At 35.1% G+C, this 18024-nt stretch overlaps 4 protein-coding genes across 4 annotated transcripts; all 4 read right to left on the bottom strand.

Moving 5' to 3' along the window:
• Positions 1-439: 439 nt before the first annotated feature.
• LOC114925633 (pentatricopeptide repeat-containing protein At3g02330, mitochondrial-like) lies at positions 440-3199 on the bottom strand. The gene is made up of 6 exons (XM_029294265.2): positions 2836-3199; positions 2672-2745; positions 1203-1325; positions 1064-1072; positions 807-857; positions 440-712 (listed from the first exon to the last, which is right to left on the bottom strand). The coding sequence occupies exons 1-6, from the start codon at positions 3197-3199 to the stop codon at positions 440-442; spliced, it is 894 nt and encodes a 297-aa protein (XP_029150098.2).
• A 40-nt stretch (positions 3200-3239) lies between these two features.
• On the bottom strand, positions 3240-4439 carry LOC140180560 (pentatricopeptide repeat-containing protein At3g02330, mitochondrial-like). The gene is made up of 4 exons (XM_072221787.1): positions 4274-4439; positions 4075-4169; positions 3904-3954; positions 3240-3809 (listed from the first exon to the last, which is right to left on the bottom strand). The coding sequence occupies exons 1-4, from the start codon at positions 4437-4439 to the stop codon at positions 3240-3242; spliced, it is 882 nt and encodes a 293-aa protein (XP_072077888.1).
• A 992-nt stretch (positions 4440-5431) lies between these two features.
• On the bottom strand, positions 5432-10265 carry LOC114925634 (pentatricopeptide repeat-containing protein At3g02330, mitochondrial-like). The gene is made up of 6 exons (XM_029294266.1): positions 10085-10265; positions 9855-9985; positions 9633-9779; positions 9298-9430; positions 5905-6100; positions 5432-5804 (listed from the first exon to the last, which is right to left on the bottom strand). Exons 1-6 carry the CDS (start codon positions 10263-10265, stop codon positions 5432-5434), a joined length of 1161 nt encoding a protein of 386 aa, XP_029150099.1.
• A 227-nt stretch (positions 10266-10492) lies between these two features.
• On the bottom strand, positions 10493-17396 carry LOC112763106 (pentatricopeptide repeat-containing protein At3g02330, mitochondrial-like). The gene is made up of 3 exons (XM_029294267.1): positions 17047-17396; positions 11505-11576; positions 10493-10856 (listed from the first exon to the last, which is right to left on the bottom strand). Exons 1-3 carry the CDS (start codon positions 17394-17396, stop codon positions 10493-10495), a joined length of 786 nt encoding a protein of 261 aa, XP_029150100.1.
• Positions 17397-18024: the final 628 nt, after the last annotated feature.

The raw sequence follows: 18024 nt of genomic DNA on the forward strand, positions 1-18024 counted from the left end.
TATATAAAAAATTTAATTACTTTAAAAAAAAGAGATAAAAATAATTATAAATTAAATTTATATTATTTTATATAAACATACTTTTTATATACAGGTTTAGTTTTTTTTGTATTTATATATAATTCTCGTTTCAAATTAAAAATATTACTGTATCAATAAGCGCTAACGTGCTAATTAATTCACTCTTTTTATTATTAAATGTGTATAAAAGTAAATAAAAGTAAAATTAATTAGGATCACAAGTTATTTATAATTTAATTAAGATGTTTTAAGTTCAGGTTTTAAAAATAAAAAAAATTATAAATTATATATAATAAATAGTATTTTAAGAATGAAAATATTTATTAACACTTTAATTTTTATATCTCTATTATATTTTTAATATAACTAATAATGCTCAATAACATTTATTTCAGTATAGATATTTTTGCCTCCACTATTAAAATTTTTTGGGTCCGTCACTGGCTGCAATGATTGCATTCCAAGAAATAACATCCATTTTTTCCACCTCATCAAATATTAAACAAGCTTCCATCAGACCTCCACATTTACCATACATGTCTAAAATATCATTTGCAATACAAATATCAAACGTTAAATTATATTTGACCGTTAATCCATGTAGTTGAATTATGTCCAACTGCCCTTTGATTGCTGCACAAGCAATCAAAGCACTAGACAAACTAATTTCATCAAAGCCAAGATGTGATCTCTGTAAAAGTATGACCATGAAATTATGTACCTAGGCTGAATGTAGCTAATCCAGCACAACACCTAAATGCACTAGCATAGGTTGATTGACTCACCCCTATACCAGCCTTTAATGTATCCTGAAACAGCTTTAAACCCTCAATAAACTAATCATTTTGAACACAGGCTGCAATTATACCACTCCATTAAACAAATTTTTTTTCAGGCATTTTATAGAAAATATGAAGGGTAATTTCTAACTTCTTACACTTTGAATACATATCTACTAGAGCACTAGTCGTTACAACATTAGTGAAACCCAAAGGACTTGCAAGGCAATGCACTTGAAGACTTAAGCAATAGTCTCTAATACCTGAACATGCTTTTAGAACAATAGCAAATGTAGCATAGTTATGTAAAATTCTTAGTTATCTCATTCTGATAAAAATATCAATTGTCTTTCGATTAGTGCAATTTTGTAAATAGCACGAGAGTATAGAGTTCCAAAAAACCACATCTCTCTCTGGAATTGAATCAAACAAGTACTGTGCAAACTTAGTGTTTCCAATCACAGCATAGCCAAATAATGTGGTGTTCCATGAGATTGTATCCCTTTGTGGCATTCTATCAAACACCTTGAATACATAGATCATTTGGAACATTTATAGTTGAATCAAAGCAAATAATTGGTAATATAGATGCTGGGCACAAAAGCAGTTACTATCATTTGGACATGGAATTGCTCTCCAAGATTGAGGCCTTTGAGAGAGGATCATCTTTGAAAAATATGAAAAATATTAATTTCTGGATGGCGTTTGTTGGAATCATGAGGAAAAAATGGAAAATGCGCCACCACTAGTGGAATCAAGACTTCACCATTTGCGAAGTGCCGTTGGGCCAAATCTCTCCGGAAGTCCACCTTGATTTTTGGGGGAGAGGGGGAGGGGGAGGGGACGGTCGTCATGGATTTCTTTTATGCGTTGCTTCTAGCGGCGTACAAGGGCATTTACACCGGATTTACCTTGGTTAACATCTGGTAAAAAATTAACTATGATATATGCACACAAAAATAATCAATAAATTTGTTATTTTTGTATAAAATTTATGTAACATGCTAAAGTCTCAAAACTTTCTTGGGACTAGCTTTATAAAATAGAGAAAATATAAAATTTTCATATTTAGTCCTTTAGAACATCAACAAAATATGTAGTTCATAACAAAAAAAAAAAACAAACAAACAAAACACACAGTAGCTTGTCAACAGACCAACACAATTCATATGCCATAGCAGCAATTAGAAGCATTAGAGACAGAAATTAAAAAGCTACAAATATTAAACAAAAAAATCTAACCTTTTAACTATCCTGGATTTACTTCAAGCAACTAAATTTTGTTTCGAATTTTCTATTGCATTGCCTCTAAACTCCTTCCAGGTTGGCTTCAAGGTTTATCTTCAAACTCTGGCAATTTATTTTCCTTTCCAAAAATTTATACCCACAAAGAAGTGTAGAAGTATCCATCAAGTTATCGTAGGCAAGGATTTAAATTTTTTCTACATTACCTCACACTACAATAAATTGTTGTTTTGTGAAATTCTTTATAGAATCTTGTTCTTCTACCTCCTCATCAAGCATGAAATCAAATTATGGTACATATCTATCCCACTTTATCTCATCCACATGTAGACGATTTTGCTCATATATCTCTTCAGATCATGCCTTGTCTCCCACAAGAAATGCATGCACCTTATTTCTTACTTCAATCCAGCTACAACCAGCTCCTTCTTTAGCTTACAATTCTTTATTATACTTCTTCTATTTGTGACCTCGCCCCACATTCTCGCATTAGCATACACATTAAATAAAAGGACATACGCAAAAGAATCTTAAGGGTCCAGCTTCAATAAAGAACTGGTTGCTGCTTCTGCGACTTCTATATTCCCTTACATCTTGCAATTGCTAAGCAAGGTTCTCCAAATTACATCATCAGCTTCAAAAGGCATGCTTTGAATAAGCTTCAATGCTTCCTTTACTTGTCTGGACCTCCCCAGAAAGTCTACCATACATGAATAATGCTACACATATAGATCTAAACGATAGTGGTTTTTTATTTTCCGGAAGTAATGGAGTCTTCTGTCCACATAACCCATATGCACACAAGCTCTGATGACTGAAATAAAAGTTGTATGATTCGGTTTCATATTCAAAAGTTGCATATCCTCAAATAATTTAATTGCATCTCCTCCAAGACCATTGTATGTATATGCACAAATCATAGCACTCCAAGTCACATACTCCTTCTTAGGTGCCTTCTCAAACATTAGTCTGGAATCCTGCATATTTCCACACTTTGAATACATATCTACAAGAGTGCTGGCTATATACACATCCAAATGCAACTGTAGCTTTAAGATTTGAGCATGAATTTGCTTTCCAAGTTCAACAGTAACCAAATTAGCACAAATATCCAGAACTGTGTCATAGGTGAAATTGTCAAGTATGACTCCCATTTTCTAGCATCTTTGAAAAATGTTTTTGGGCATTTTTACTTTACTTTTGCAATGAGAATCTTGAAATCATTGAATTCCACAAAACCATTGTTTGCCCGTCTAATCTGTAATGAATCTTTTCAACCTCCTCTAGCATTCCACACTTGCAATACATATCAACAATGAAATTACCAAGAAAACTTTCTGACTCCAACCCTGAGTTAACAATTTGTCCATGAATATCCATACCATACTTTAAAGCTTGCAAACCAGCACATGCTTTTACAACACTACCATAAGTAGAATCATCTGGTTCCACTATTTGTCGCAGCATTGAAACGAAGAATGAAAGTATTTTCTCTATTTCCTCGTTTTGTTCATGAGCTACAATGATTGCATTCCAAGAAATAACATCCCTTTTTTCCATCTCATCAAATATTAAACAAGCTTCTACCAGACCTCCACATTTACCATACATGTCTAAAATAGCATTTGCAATACAAATATCAAACGTTGAATTACATATGACCGTTAATCCATGAAGTTGAATTATATCCAACTGCCCTTTGATTGATGCACAAGCAATCAAAGCACTAGACAAACTAATTTCATCAAAGCCAAGATGTGATCTCTGTAAAAATATGACCATGCAATTATGTACCTAGGCTAAATGCAGCTAATCCTGCACAAGACCTAAATGCACTAGCATAGGTTAATTGACTCACCCCTATACCAGCCTTCAATGTATCCTTAAACAGTTTTAAACCCTCAATAAACTAATCATTTTGAACACAGGCTGCAATTATAGTACTCCAGTAAAAGAAAATTTTTTCAGGCATTTTATAGAAAACCTGAAGAGTAATTTCTAGTTTCTTACACTTTGAATACATATCTACCAGAGCACTAGTCGTTACAACATTATTGAAACCCAAAGGACTTGCAAGGCAATGCACTTGAAGACCAAAGCAATAGTCTCTAATACTTGAACATGCTTTTAGAAGAATAGAAAGGTAGCATAGTCATGTGAAATTCTTAGTTATCTCATCCTGATAAAAATATCAATTGTCTTTCGATTAGTGCCATTTTGTAAATAACATGAGAGCATAGAGTTCCAAGAAACCACATCTCTCTCTGGCATTGAATCAACCAAGTACTGTGCAAACTTGGTGTTCCTAATTCCAGCAAAGCCAAACAATATGGTGTTCCATGAGATTATATCCCTTTGTGGCATTCTATCAAACACCTTGAATACATAGGTCATATTGGAATATTTATAGTAGAATTGAAGCAAATAATTGGTAATATAGATACTAGGCACAAAAGTAGTTACTATCATTTTGGCATGGGCTTGCTTTCCAAGATTGAGGCTTTTGAGAGAGGATCATCTTTGAAAAATATGGTAAATGTTAATTTCTTGGTGGCGTTTATTAGAATCGTGAGAAAAAAAATGGAAAATGGGCCACCATTAGGGGAATCAAGACTTCACCATTTGCGAAGTGCCGTTGGGCCAAATCTCTCCGGAAGTCCACCCTGATTTGGGGGGGGGTCGTCATGGGTTTTTTTATGCGTTGCTTCTAACGGCGTACAAGGGCATTTAGACCGGGTTTACCTTGGTTAAAATCTGGTAAAAAATTAACTATGATATATACACACAAAAATAATAAATAAATTAGTTATCCGCTAAACCAAAAAAAAAATTAGTTATCCGTATAGAATTTATCTAACATGCTAAAGTCTCAAAACTTCCTTGGGACCAGCTTTATAATATAGAGAAAATAGCAAATTTTTGTTTAGAACATCAGCCAAATATGTGGTTCATAAAAAAAAACAAACAAACAAAGTACACAGTAGCTTGTCAATAGACCAACATAATTCATATGGCATAGCAGCAATTAGAAGCATTACAGAAAAAAATTAAAAAGCTACAAATATTAAACAAAAAATCTAACCTTTTAACTATCCTGGATTCACTTCAAGCAACTAAATTTTAGTTTCGAATTTTCTATTGCATTGCCTCACATACACTACAACCAATTGTTGTTTTGTGAAATTGTTAATAGAATCTTGAGGGTCCAGCTTCAATAAAGAACTAGTTGCTACTTCTGCGACTTCTATATTCCCTTATATCTTGCAATTGCTAAGCAAAGTTCTCCAAATTACATCATCAGCTTTAAAAGGCATGCTTTGAATAAGCTTCAATGCTTCCTTTACTTGTCTAGACCTCCCCAGAAAGTCTACCATACATGAATAATGCTACACATATAGATCTAAACCATAGTGGTTTTGCATTTTCCGAAAGTAATGGAGTCTTCTGTCCACATAACCCATATGCGCACAAGCTCTGATGACTGAACTAAAAGTTGTATGATTCGATTTCATATTCCAAAGTTGCATATCCTTAAATAATTTAATTGCATCTCCTCCAAGACCATTGTATGTATATGCACAAATCATAGCACTCCAAGTCACATACTCCTTCTTAGGTGCCTTCTCAAACATTAGTCTGGAATCCTGTATATTTCCACACTTTGAATACATATCTACAAGAGTGCTGGCTATATACACATCCAAATACAAATGTAGCTTTAAGATTTGAACATGAATTTGCTTTCCAAGTTCAACATAACTAAATTAGCACAAATATCCAGAACTGTGGCATAGGTGAAATTGTCAAGTATGACTCCCATTTTCTAGCATCTTTGGAAAATATTTTTGGGCATTTTTACTTTGCTTTTGCAATGAGAATCTTGAAATTATTGAATTCCACAAAACCATTGTTTGCCTCCTTCAATCTGTAATGAATCTTTTCAACCTCCTCTAGCATTCCACATTTGCAATACATATCAACGATGAAACTACCAAGAAAACTTTCTAACCCCAACCCTGAATTAACAATTTGTCCATGAATATTCGTACCATAGTCTGTAATAGCATAACATGCTTTTAGAATAATGGCAAAGGTAGCATAGTCATGTGAAATTTATTGTTATCTCATCCTTATAAAAATATCAATTGTCTTTCGATTAGTGCCATTTTGTAAATAGCACGAGAGTATAGAGTTCCAAGAAACCACATCTCTCTCTGGCATTGAATCAAACAAGTACTGTGCAAACTTGGTTCCAGCAAAGCCAGTCAACATGGTGTTTGGTGCACGAAATTGTGATCTCAGGCAACGGCGCTAGAAACTCTGTACGCACGTCTTAATAAATCGTTTTTCATTCACAACTTCGATACAACTAACCAGCAAGTGCACTGGGTCATCCAAGTAATAAACCTTATGTGAGTAAGGGTCGATCCCACGGAGATTGTTGGTATGAAGCAAGCTATGGTCACCTTGTAGATCTCAGTCAGGCGAATATAAAATAGTTATGGAGTTTTCGAAAATAAATAATAAAATAAGGATAGAAATACTTATGTAAATCATTGGTGAGAATTTCAGATAAGCGCATAGAGATGCTTTCGTTCCTCTGAACCTCTGCTTTCCTGCTGTCTTCATCCAATTAATCCTACTCCTTTTCATGGCTGGCTTTATGTAAGGACATCACCGTTGTCAATGGCTACTTTTTATCCTCTCTGGAAAATGGTCCGATGCGCTGTCACTGCATGGCTAATCGTCTGGAGGCATCACCCTTGTCAATGGCTGCATCCCATCCTCTTGTGAAAATGGTCCAAATGCTCTGTCACGGCACAGCTAATCATCTGAGGTTCTCGATCATACTGGAATAGGATTCACCCTCCTTTTGTGTTTGTCACTACGCCCAGCACTCGCGAGTTTGAAGTTCGTCACAGTCATTCAATCCCAGAGTCCTACTCGGAATACCACAGACAAGGTTTAGACTTTCCGGACTCTCATGAATGCCGCCATCTATCTAGCTTATACCACGAAGATTCTGATTAAGAGATCCAAGAGATAATCATTCAATCGAAGGTAGAACGGAAGTGGTTGTCAGGAACGCGTTCATAGGGAATGATGATGATTGTCACGTTCATCACATTCATGTTGAAGTGCGAATGAATATCTTAGAAGTGGAATAAGTTGAATTGAATAGAAAAATAGTAGTACTTTGCATTAATTCATGAGGAACAGCAGAGCTCCACACCTTAATCTATGGAGTGCAGAAACTCTACCGTTGAAAAATACATAAGTGAATATAGGGTAAGCATGGCCGAGTGGCCAGCCTCCCATGGAGGTCTAGAGATCTCAAAATGATCCAAAGATGTTCAAAGATGTCAAATACAATAGTAAAAAGTTCTATTTATACTAAACTAGTTACTAGGGTTTACAGAAGTAAGTAATTGATGCATAAAACCACTTCCGGGGCCCACTTGGTGTGTGCTTGGGCTGAGCTTGAATGTTACACGTGCAGAGACTCTTTCTGGAGTTGAACGCCAGGTTGTAACGTATTTCTGGCGTTCAACTCTGGATTGTGACGTGTTTCTGGCGTTTAACTCCAGACAGCAGCATAGAACTGGCGTTCAATGCCCTTTTACGTCGTCTAAACTCGGTCAAAGTATGGACTATTATACATTGCTGGAAAGTCCTGGATGTCTACTTTCCAAAGCAATTGGAAGCGCTCCATTTTGAGTTCTGTAGCTCCAGAAAATCCACTTTGAGTGCAGGGAGGTCATAATCCAACAGCATCAGCAGTCCTTCTTCAACCTCTGAATCTGATTTTTGCTCAAGTCCCTCAATTTCAGCCAAAAAATACCTGAAATCACAGAAAAACACACAAACTCATAGTAAAGTCCAGAAATATGAATTTAACATAAAAACTAATGAAAACATCCCTAAAAGTAACCAGATTCTACTAAAAACATACTAAAAACAATGCCAAAAAGCGTATAAATTATCCGCTCATCAGTGTTCCATAAGATTATATCCCTTTGTGGCATTCTATCAAACACCTTGAATACATAGGTCATATTGGAACATTTATAATAGAATTGAAGCAAACAATTGGTAATATAGATGCTGAGCACAAAAGAAGTTACTATCATTTGGGCGTGGGCTCGCTCTCCAAGATTGAGGCCTTTGAGAGAGGATCATCTTTGAAAAATATGGAAAATGCTAATTTTTTGATGGCGTTTATTGGAATTGTGAGAAAAAATAGAAAATGGGCCACCACTAGGAGAATCAAGACTTCACCATTTGAAAAGTGCCTCTAGGCCAAATCTCTCCGGACTACCCAAATTTTTTAGGGGGGTGGGGGAGGTCGTCATGGGTATCTTTTATGCGTTGCTTCTATCGGCGTACAAGGGCATTTAGACCGGGTTTACCTTGGTTAACATCTGGTCAAAAATTAACTATGATATATGCACACAAAAATAATAAATAAATTAGTTATCCGTAAAGAATTTATGTAACATGCTAATGTCTCAAAACTTTCTTGGGACCAGCTTTATAATATAGAGAAAATAGAAAATTTTCATATTTAGTTCTTTAGAACATCAGAAAAATATGTGGTTCATAAAAAAAACAAATAAACAAAGCACACAGTAGCGTGTTAATAGACCAACATAATTCATATGCCATAGGAGCAATTAGAAGCATTACAGAAAGAAAATTTAAAAGCTACAAATACTTAACAAAAAAATCTAACCTTTTAACTAACCTGGATTCACTTCAAGCAACTAAATTTTAGTTTCGAATTTTGTATTAAATTGCCTCTAACATCCAAGAGTACTGGCTATATACATATCTACAAGAGTACTGGCTATATAGACATCCAAATGCAACTGTAGCTTTAAGATTTGAGCATGAATTTTCTTTCCAAGTTCAACACTAACCTAATTAGCACAAATATCCAGAACTGTGGCATAGGTGAAATTGTCAAGTATGAATCCCATTTTCTAGCATCTTTGGAAAATGATTTTGGGCATTTTCACTTTGCTTTTGCAATAAGAATCTTGAAATCATTGAATTCCACGAAACCGTTGTTTGCCCTTCCAATTTATAATGAATCTTTTCAACCTCCTCTAGCATTCCACACTTGCAATACATATCAATAATGGAACTACCAAGAAAACTTTCTACCCCAACCCTGACTTAACAATTTGTCCATGAATATTCGTACTATAGTTTAAAGCTTGCAAACCAGCACATTATTTTCCAACACTACCATAAGTAAAATCATTTGGTTCCACTGTTGGTCGCAGCATTGAAACGAAGAATGAAAGTGTTTTCTCTACTTCCTCATTTTGTTCATGAACTGCAATGATTGCATTCCAAGAAATAACATCCCTTTTTTCCACCTAATCAAATATTAAACAAGTTTTTGTCAGACCTCCACATTTACCACACATGTCTAAAATAGCATTTGCAATACAAATATCCAATGTTAAGTTACATTTGACCATTAATCCATGTAGGTTAATTCTGTCCAACTGCCCTTTGATTGCTGCACAAGTAATCAAATCACTATACAAACTAATTTCATCAAAGTCAAGATGTGACCTCTGTAAAAGTATGACCATGCAGTTGTGTACCTAAGCTTAATGCAGCTAATCTTGCATAAGACCTAAATGCACTAGCATAGGTTGATTGACTCACCCCTATATCAGCCTTCAATGTATCCTTAAACAGTTTTAAACTCTCAATAAACTGATCATTTTGAACACAAGCTGCAATTATAGCACTCTAATAAACCAAATTTCTTTCTGGCATTTTATAGAAAACCTGAAGAGTATTGTCTAGTTTCTTACACTTTGAATACATATCTACTAGAGCACTAGTCATTACAACATTATTGAAACCTAAAGGACTTGCAAGGCAGTGCACTTGAAGACCTAAGCAATAGTCTCCAATACCTGAACATGATTTTAGAACAATAGCAAAGGTAGCATAGCCATGTGAAATTCTTAGTTATATCATCCTGATAAAAATATCAATTGTCTTTCGATTAGTGCCATTTTGTAAATAGCACGAGAGCATAGAGTTCCAAGAAATCACATCTCTCTCTGGCATTGAATCAAACAAGTACTGTGCAAACTCGGTGTTCCCAATTTCAGCATAGCCAAACAACATGGTGTTCCCTAAGATTATATCCCTTTGTGACATTCTATCAAACTTCTTGAATACATAGGTCATATTGGAACATTTTTAGTAGAATTAAAGCAAACAATTGGTAACATAGATATTGGGCACAAAAGCAGTTACTATCATTTAGACATGGGCTTTCTCACCAAGATTGATGCCTCTAAGAGAGGATCATCTTTGAAAAAGATGGGAAAATGTTAATTTCTTGGTGGGTTTATTGGAATCGCAAAAGAAAAAAAATTGGAAAAGGGGTCTCTGTTAAGGGAATCAAGACTTAATCATTTGCGAATGCTGCGCCAAATCAAGACTTCAAAAAGCATGCTTTGAATAAGCTTTAATGCTTCATTTACATGTTCGGATCTCCCAAGAAGGTCTACCATACATAAATAACGCTCCACATGTAGATCTAAACCATAGTGGTTTTGTATTTTCCGGAAGTAATAGAGCCTTCTGTCCACAAAACCCATATGTGCACAAGCTCTGAGGATTGAAATAAAAATTGTATGATTCAATTTCACATTCAAAAGCTTCATATCCTCAAATAACTTAACTGCATCTCCTCCAAGACCATGGTATGCATATGCACAAATCATAGCACTCCAAGCCACAAACTTCTTCTTAGGTGCCTTCTTAAATATTAATCTGGAATCTTACATATTTTCACACTTTGAATACACATTTACAAGAGTTCTAGCTATATACACATCTGAATGCAACTGTAGCTTTAAGATTTGAGTATGAATTTGCTTTTCAAGTTTAATAGTAACTAAGTTAGCACAAATATCCATCACTGTGGCATAGGTGAAATTGTTAGGTATGACACCAATTTTCTAGCATCTTTGGAAAATGCTTCTGTGCATTTTCATCACTTTGCTTTTGCAATGAGAATCTTGAAAGCATTAAATTCTACGAAATCATTTTTTGCCCTTCCAAACTTTAATGAATCTTTTCAGCCTCTTCTAGCATTCCACACTAGCAATACATTCAACAAGGGAACTGCCAAAAAAATTGTCTAACCCCAACCCTGACTTAACAATTTGTCCATGAATATCCATACCATAGTTTAAAGCTTGCTGACTAGCACATGCTTTTAAAACATTGCCATAAGTAAAATCATCTGGGTCTGTTGCTGACTGTAGTATTAAAACAAAGAATAAAAGTGTTTGTGTTTTGTCTACTTTCTCATTTTGTTCATGAGCTGCAATGATTGCATTCTAAGAAACAACATCTCTTCTTTCCATCTCATCAAATATTAAACAAGCTTGCATCAGACCTCTACAATTAACTTACATGTCTAAAACAACATTTGCAGCATAGATATCAAATGCTAATCCATGTAGTTGAATCATGTCCAACAGGCCTCTGATTGCAGCACAAGCTCAAATCACCAAAAAAACTAATTTCATCAAAGCCAAGATATGACTTTTGGAAAGATTGAAAATTTTCTAAATCTTTAAGACCTTGGTCTTGACAAGCATATTGATAAATCCCATTTTTAGGGTTTATCCTGTGCTTAATCTAGTGGATTTTATCCATTATTCTCACACTTATTTATACAATTCGCATGTTTTACGTTTTCCTTCCTGATTTTGTGCTATGATTGAAAACATGCTTCTTTGTCCTTATATTTGCAAATATTAATCCTCTCTTATTACCATTTGATGTCGTGATATGTGCGTTAAGTGATTTCAGGGATTACAGGACAGGAATGGCTTAGAGGATGGAAAGAAAGCATGCAAAAGTGGAAGGAATACAAGAAGTTGAAGGAACTGCTAAGCTGTCCAGCCTGACCTCTTCGCACTCAAACAGACATAACTTGAGCTACAGAGGTCCAAATGAGACGGTTCCAATTGCGTTAGAAAGCTAACATCTGGGGCTTCGAAATAATATATAATTTACCATAGTTTCTCTGAAGGAAAGTGACGCGCATGCATGGTTTCACGCGCACGCGTGGATCTGCACAAATCATCGACCTGCACGTGGCAAAATTCGCCCCAGCGATTTCTGGGCTGTTTCTGACCCAGTTTTTGACCCAGAAAACACAGATTAGAGGCTATAAAGTGAGAGAATTCATTCATTCATAAAGACAACTTTCATAATTCAAAATTTTAGGTTTTAGATGTAGTTTTCTAGAGAGAGAGAGGATAGCCTCTCTCTAGGTTTTAGGATCGTTTCTTCTCAATTCCAGGTTCAATGTTCCTTTAATTTAACTTCTCTTATACTTTTATTTGTTCTAGCTTACTAGGTGGGAGACAACCCACCATGGTATATTCTTTCCTTTTTATTCTTATTTTTATTTTATTTTATTTTTATTCGTGTTCAATCATAATTTCTGCATAATCATCTGCATTCTGCATTAAAAAAAATGCACGCAACGCGCAAGCGTTGCTGATGCGTCCGCGTCATAGGTGCTTTCGAAACAAGAAGAAAAGAAGCAGAGAGTCACGCGGGAGCGTGGCTGGAGGTGTGCCTTAGGCACAAGCATGCCCACGTGAACGCGTCCTTAACGCGTCCGCGCCATTTGAAAAATCAGCCTCCCACGCGTGCGCGTCACCCATGCGCACGCGTGACCCTGCAAAATCGACGTAAAGAGGTATATGGCAGAGAGTTATGATGGAGTGGGGCCTGGAATGGTGCTGGAAGCACAAATTCCATCACGCGTACGCGTCATTTTTCAAAATTAGGCCATTCACGCGTGCGCGTGACCCACGCGCACGCGTCACCAAAAAATTTGGCAATATGCGTATGAAATAGAGAGTTGCGCGTGCGCGAGGCTGCTCTTGCGCCAATGGCACAAATCAGGTCACGCGTGCGCGTCACCCACGCGAACGCGTCACCTGAAAATATCACAAATCACGCGTTTGCATGCTCCACGCGCACGCGTCGCATGCGACGCACAATTTACCTAGTTATGCGCCAGAAATCTTTTCTTTTCTTCCCCAATCCTAATTCTTTCTTCTCCCTTCTTTCTTCTTTATTCCTTCTTACTTTTTACTTTCTTCTTTCCCTTTTTCTCTTTCATTATTACATTAATTTATATTTCCTTCTACTTTATTTTTCTTTGAGTTTCATTATCCATGGTTTTTTTTATCTTCTTTTTCTTGTATTCTCATATTGGTGTTGGAATTTTAGTTGGGTATTACCTTACTATACTAAAGCTTGTGGACATTATGAGAAGTGATTTGACAATTGATATTTTAATTTGGCTCTCATATATATTTGGATTATATTATTTTCATTCCTAGTTTAACTTGCTCACCAAGTGTTTGTGAAAAAGCCTATGACATCTTGAACTCTATTTTGTTTTATTCTTTTACTTGAATGCCTCTTTTTCACCATACTTGTGCTCCACATGTATTTGAAATGATCATTCACAATTGTCATCATTACATATGCTCTTTTAATTGGCACATTTATTACTCGATACTTGAATTATGCTTCTCATCCGTTTTCTTGCATACTTTTAAACATCTTGCATCTAGTTGCTCTAATATGCCTTCATTGACTTCAATTGATGTCCTAGTTGCATGTAGTTGCGACCATGTATTTAAGACATTATCCTTTATCTTGGCATTGATTATCACTTGAACCTTCCTCCTCCAGGTTCTAGTTATTTGAATTACATGTCCCTTTCCTTTCCCCCTCTTTCAGGATGGCCACTAAGAAGGGTAAAGAGAAAGCCTCTACAAAGAGCACCAGCTGAGGAATCACAACCCCCGTCCACTTGCACATCTTATCATGCACCGAAGACAGTGCAATCTTTAAGTGTGGGGAGGTCGATATCGACTTCCGTGGGTTAGTTATTTTCTTCTCAACACCAAATGTTTTATTTTCTTTGTTAGTTCATTGTTGTGTTTGCATGTTTAATTACATGTTTGTTTGATTTTATGCATTTAGTTACTACTTGATTAAAGTAATAAATTTCTTTTCAAGACTCTATTTTATAATATTTCACTAATTTAAATTGAAAAAAATTTTTGTGTTAAAACTTGTTTGAAGATTGTAAATTGGAACATGAATTATAGCTAAAGAACACACAACCTATGAGATTTGAGCTTAATTACATGGTTACATTATTTAACCATAATATTTTATTCTTGTGTGTTTCCTTCTCTATAATTGCAGACTTTACTTTGTTCCATTCTATATGTCCAGTATTTAGTGTATTTACATGCTTGCATATGATTGAGGTCATTACTTGTTTTTGCTCACTTATCCCAAACAGCCTACCCTTTTATGTCACCCTTGTTAGCCACCTTGAGCCTTTTTATCCCCCTTGTTCTATATTTTACCACATCACTAGCCTTAAGCAGAAAAACAAATTAAATACCCCAATTGAATCTTTGGTTAGCTTAAGATAGTGTGTTAACTAAGTGTGGAAAAACTGTGGGTACTTGGGTTAATGAAAGTGTACAGTATTTAAATGATAAAATATTAGGAATTTGGGTACCTACTCATGTGAAACCAGAAAAATCAAATATCCATGTGCATTGATATGTTATGGTTTGCTTTTATATAAAAAAAAAATAAAAAAAACAAAAAAAAAGAAAAAAATATAATAAAAAAATAAAAAAATAAAAAAAAATATATTTCCAGCATAAATAAATAAATAAGTAATTAAATAAGGGGACAAAATTACCCCAATGTTAAGTTAATAAAAAATCAATGCATATGTGATAAAATTAAAGAAAAGTTGATACATGAGTATGATATGTAAAAATGAGAATTTTGGGTAGCTAGGCATGATTTTAGAAGTACATAGAGTGTGTGTATAGGTGAAGAGCTTAGGTTAATTAAAGATTCATATTATAGCTCACTTGGCCATACATATATCCTCACCCTTACTTTAGCCCCATTACAACCCTGAAAAGACCTCATGATGTTTGCATTGGTACATTAAATTTTTGTTGATTGGTTAGATGAAGAACAAAGTTTAGAAAGCATGATTAGAGAAGAGTATAGTAAATTAACCCTAGACACTTGAGAGATTAGAGTGCATATACACTACCAGTGAGGGTTCAATGCTTGATTCTATGTTCCCTGCTTTCATGAGCTGTCTTCTTACAAGTTTACTTGTCTTTTATTGTATGATTTGAATTAGTGGAATCAGATTTATGTTTGTCTTGAAAAATTTGTTTACTTTTAACCAAGTAGAAAAAAGCATTCTGCATGTAGTTACATTCATATAGATAGGTTGTATTTCATACATTCTACCATTCCTCTTCACTCATTTATAGCTTCTCTTGGCTTAGCATGAGGACATGCTAATGTTTAAGTGTGGGGAGGTTGATAAACCCCATTTTTAGGGTTTATCCTGTGCTTAATCTAGTGGATTTTATCCATTATTCTCACACTTATTTATGCAATTCGCATGTTTTACGTTTTCCTTCCTGATTTTGTGCTATGATTGAAAACATGCTTCTTTGGCCTTATATTTGCTAATATTAATCCTCTCTTATTACCATTCGATGCCGTGATATGTGCGTTAAGTGATTTTAGGGATTACAGGGCAGGAATGGCTTAGAGGATGGAAAGGAAGCATACAAAAGCGGAAGGAATATAAGAAGTTGAAGGAATTGCTAAGCTGTCCAGCCTGACCTCTTCGCACTCAAACGGTCATAACTTGAGCTACAGAGGTCCAAATGAGGCGGTTTCAGTTGCGTTAGAAAGCTAACATCTGGGACTTCAAAATAATATATATTTTTTCATAGTTTCTCTAAAGAAAAGTGATGCGCACGTGTGGTTTCATTCACACACGTGGATCTGCGTAAATTAGCGACCTGCACATGGCAAAATTCGCCCCCAGCAATTTCTGGGCTGTTTCTGACCCAGTTTTCGGCCCAAAAAACACAAATTAGAGGCTATAAAGTGGGAGAATCCATTCATTCATAAAGACAACTTTCATACTTCAAAATTTTAGGTTTTAGATGTAGTTTTCTAGAGAGAGAGGAGAGCCTCTCTCTAGGTTTTAGGATTGTTTCTTCTCAATTCCAAGTTTAATGTTTCTTTAATTTAACTTCTCTTCTACTTTTATTTGTTCTAGCTTACTAGTTTATTATCCAATTTGGTTTATGAACTCCATGTTAATTTGATTTTCTATTTAATACAATTTGAGGTATTTCAGATTTAAGATTGCTTTCTTCGAATTCATGTTATTGATGCTTTTAATTTAATTTAGATTTCTCTCCCTTTGCTTTAGTTAAGTAATTGATGACACTTGAGTTATCAAACTCAGATGTTGATTGAAAATTGGAATTTGCTGGTTGATTTGGATCCTTCTAAAGCTAGTCTTTCCATAGGAGTTGACTAGGACTTGAGGAATCAAATTGATTAGTCCAATTGACTTTTCTTTATTTAGTAAGGGTTAACTAAGTGGGAGCAATAAATAATTTTCATCACTCTTGATAAGGATAACTAGGATGGGATTTCCAGTTCTTATACTTTGCAATGGTTTTTATGATAATTAATTCACTTTAGTGTTAATTTATTTTCCTGTTCCATATTTCAAAAACCCAAAAATATACCCTTTTCCATAACCAATAATAAATCATACTTTCCTGCAATTCCTTGAGAGACGACCCGAGGTTTAAATACTTCGGTTATAAATTTTATTGGGTTTTGTTACTTGTGACAACCAAACTTTTGTACGAAAGGATTCTTTGTTGGTTTAGAAACTATACCTACAACGTGATTATTTTTATAAAATTCTTTACTGACAGAAAATCCGTTCGTCACATATCCAAAAATAATGGCATTATAAGATTGCCGAGTAGGATTGGACAATGAGTTGAAAAGCTTTTGTGCGTTAGCTGTTTTGTTGCATTTTGAATACATGTCCAAGTTGGAAGTTTCCATCGTAGTATCATATCCAAAAGAAAATTTTAAAGTATAACCATACAATTGTGTACCTAGTCTGAATGCAGTTAATCCTGCACAAAAGCTAAGTGCACTAGCATAGGTTGATTGACTCACTCCTATACCAGCCGTCAATGTATCCTTAAACAGTTTTAAACTCTTAATAAACTGATCATTTTGAACACAAGCTATAATTACAGTACTCCAGCATACCAAATTATTTTTGGGCATTTCATAGAAAACATAAAGAGCATTGTCTAGCTTCTTATACTTTGAATACATATCTACTAGAGCACTAGTCGTTACAACATTATTATCAAAACCCATGCGACTTGCAAGGCAGTGCACTTGAAGACCTAAGCAATAGTCTCCAATACCTAAACATGCTTTTAGAACAATAGTAAAGGTAGCATAATTATGTGGAATTCTTAGTGATCTTATCCTGTTAAAAATATCAATTGTCTTTCGATTAGTACCATTTTGTAAATAGCACGAGAGCATAGAGTTCTAAGAAACCACATCTCTCTTTAGCATTGAATCAAACAAGTACTATGTAAATTCCGTGTTTCCAATTCCAGCATAGCCAAACAACATGGTGTTCCATGAGATTATATCCTTTTGTGGTATTCTGTCAAACGCCTTGAATGCATAGGCCATATTGGAACATTTACAGTAGAATTGAAGCATACAATTGGTAACATAGATGCTGGGCACAAAAACAGTTACTATCATCTGGGCATGAGATTACTTTTTAGGATTAAAGGCTCTGAGAGAGAAACATCTCTGAAAAATGTGGGAAAATATTAATTTCTTGGTGGGGTTCATTGGAATAGCGAGAGAATAGTGGAAAATGGGCCACCACTATAGGAGTCAAGACATCACCATTTGCGAAGTGCCACTGTGCCAAGTCTCGCCGGAAGTCCACCGTGACTCTTTGGGAGGCGTCATGGTTTCT

The sequence above is a fragment of the Arachis hypogaea genome, chromosome 17 (genome assembly GCF_003086295.3).
Source record: "Arachis hypogaea cultivar Tifrunner chromosome 17, arahy.Tifrunner.gnm2.J5K5, whole genome shotgun sequence".
Classification (NCBI taxonomy): domain Eukaryota; kingdom Viridiplantae; phylum Streptophyta; class Magnoliopsida; order Fabales; family Fabaceae; genus Arachis; species Arachis hypogaea.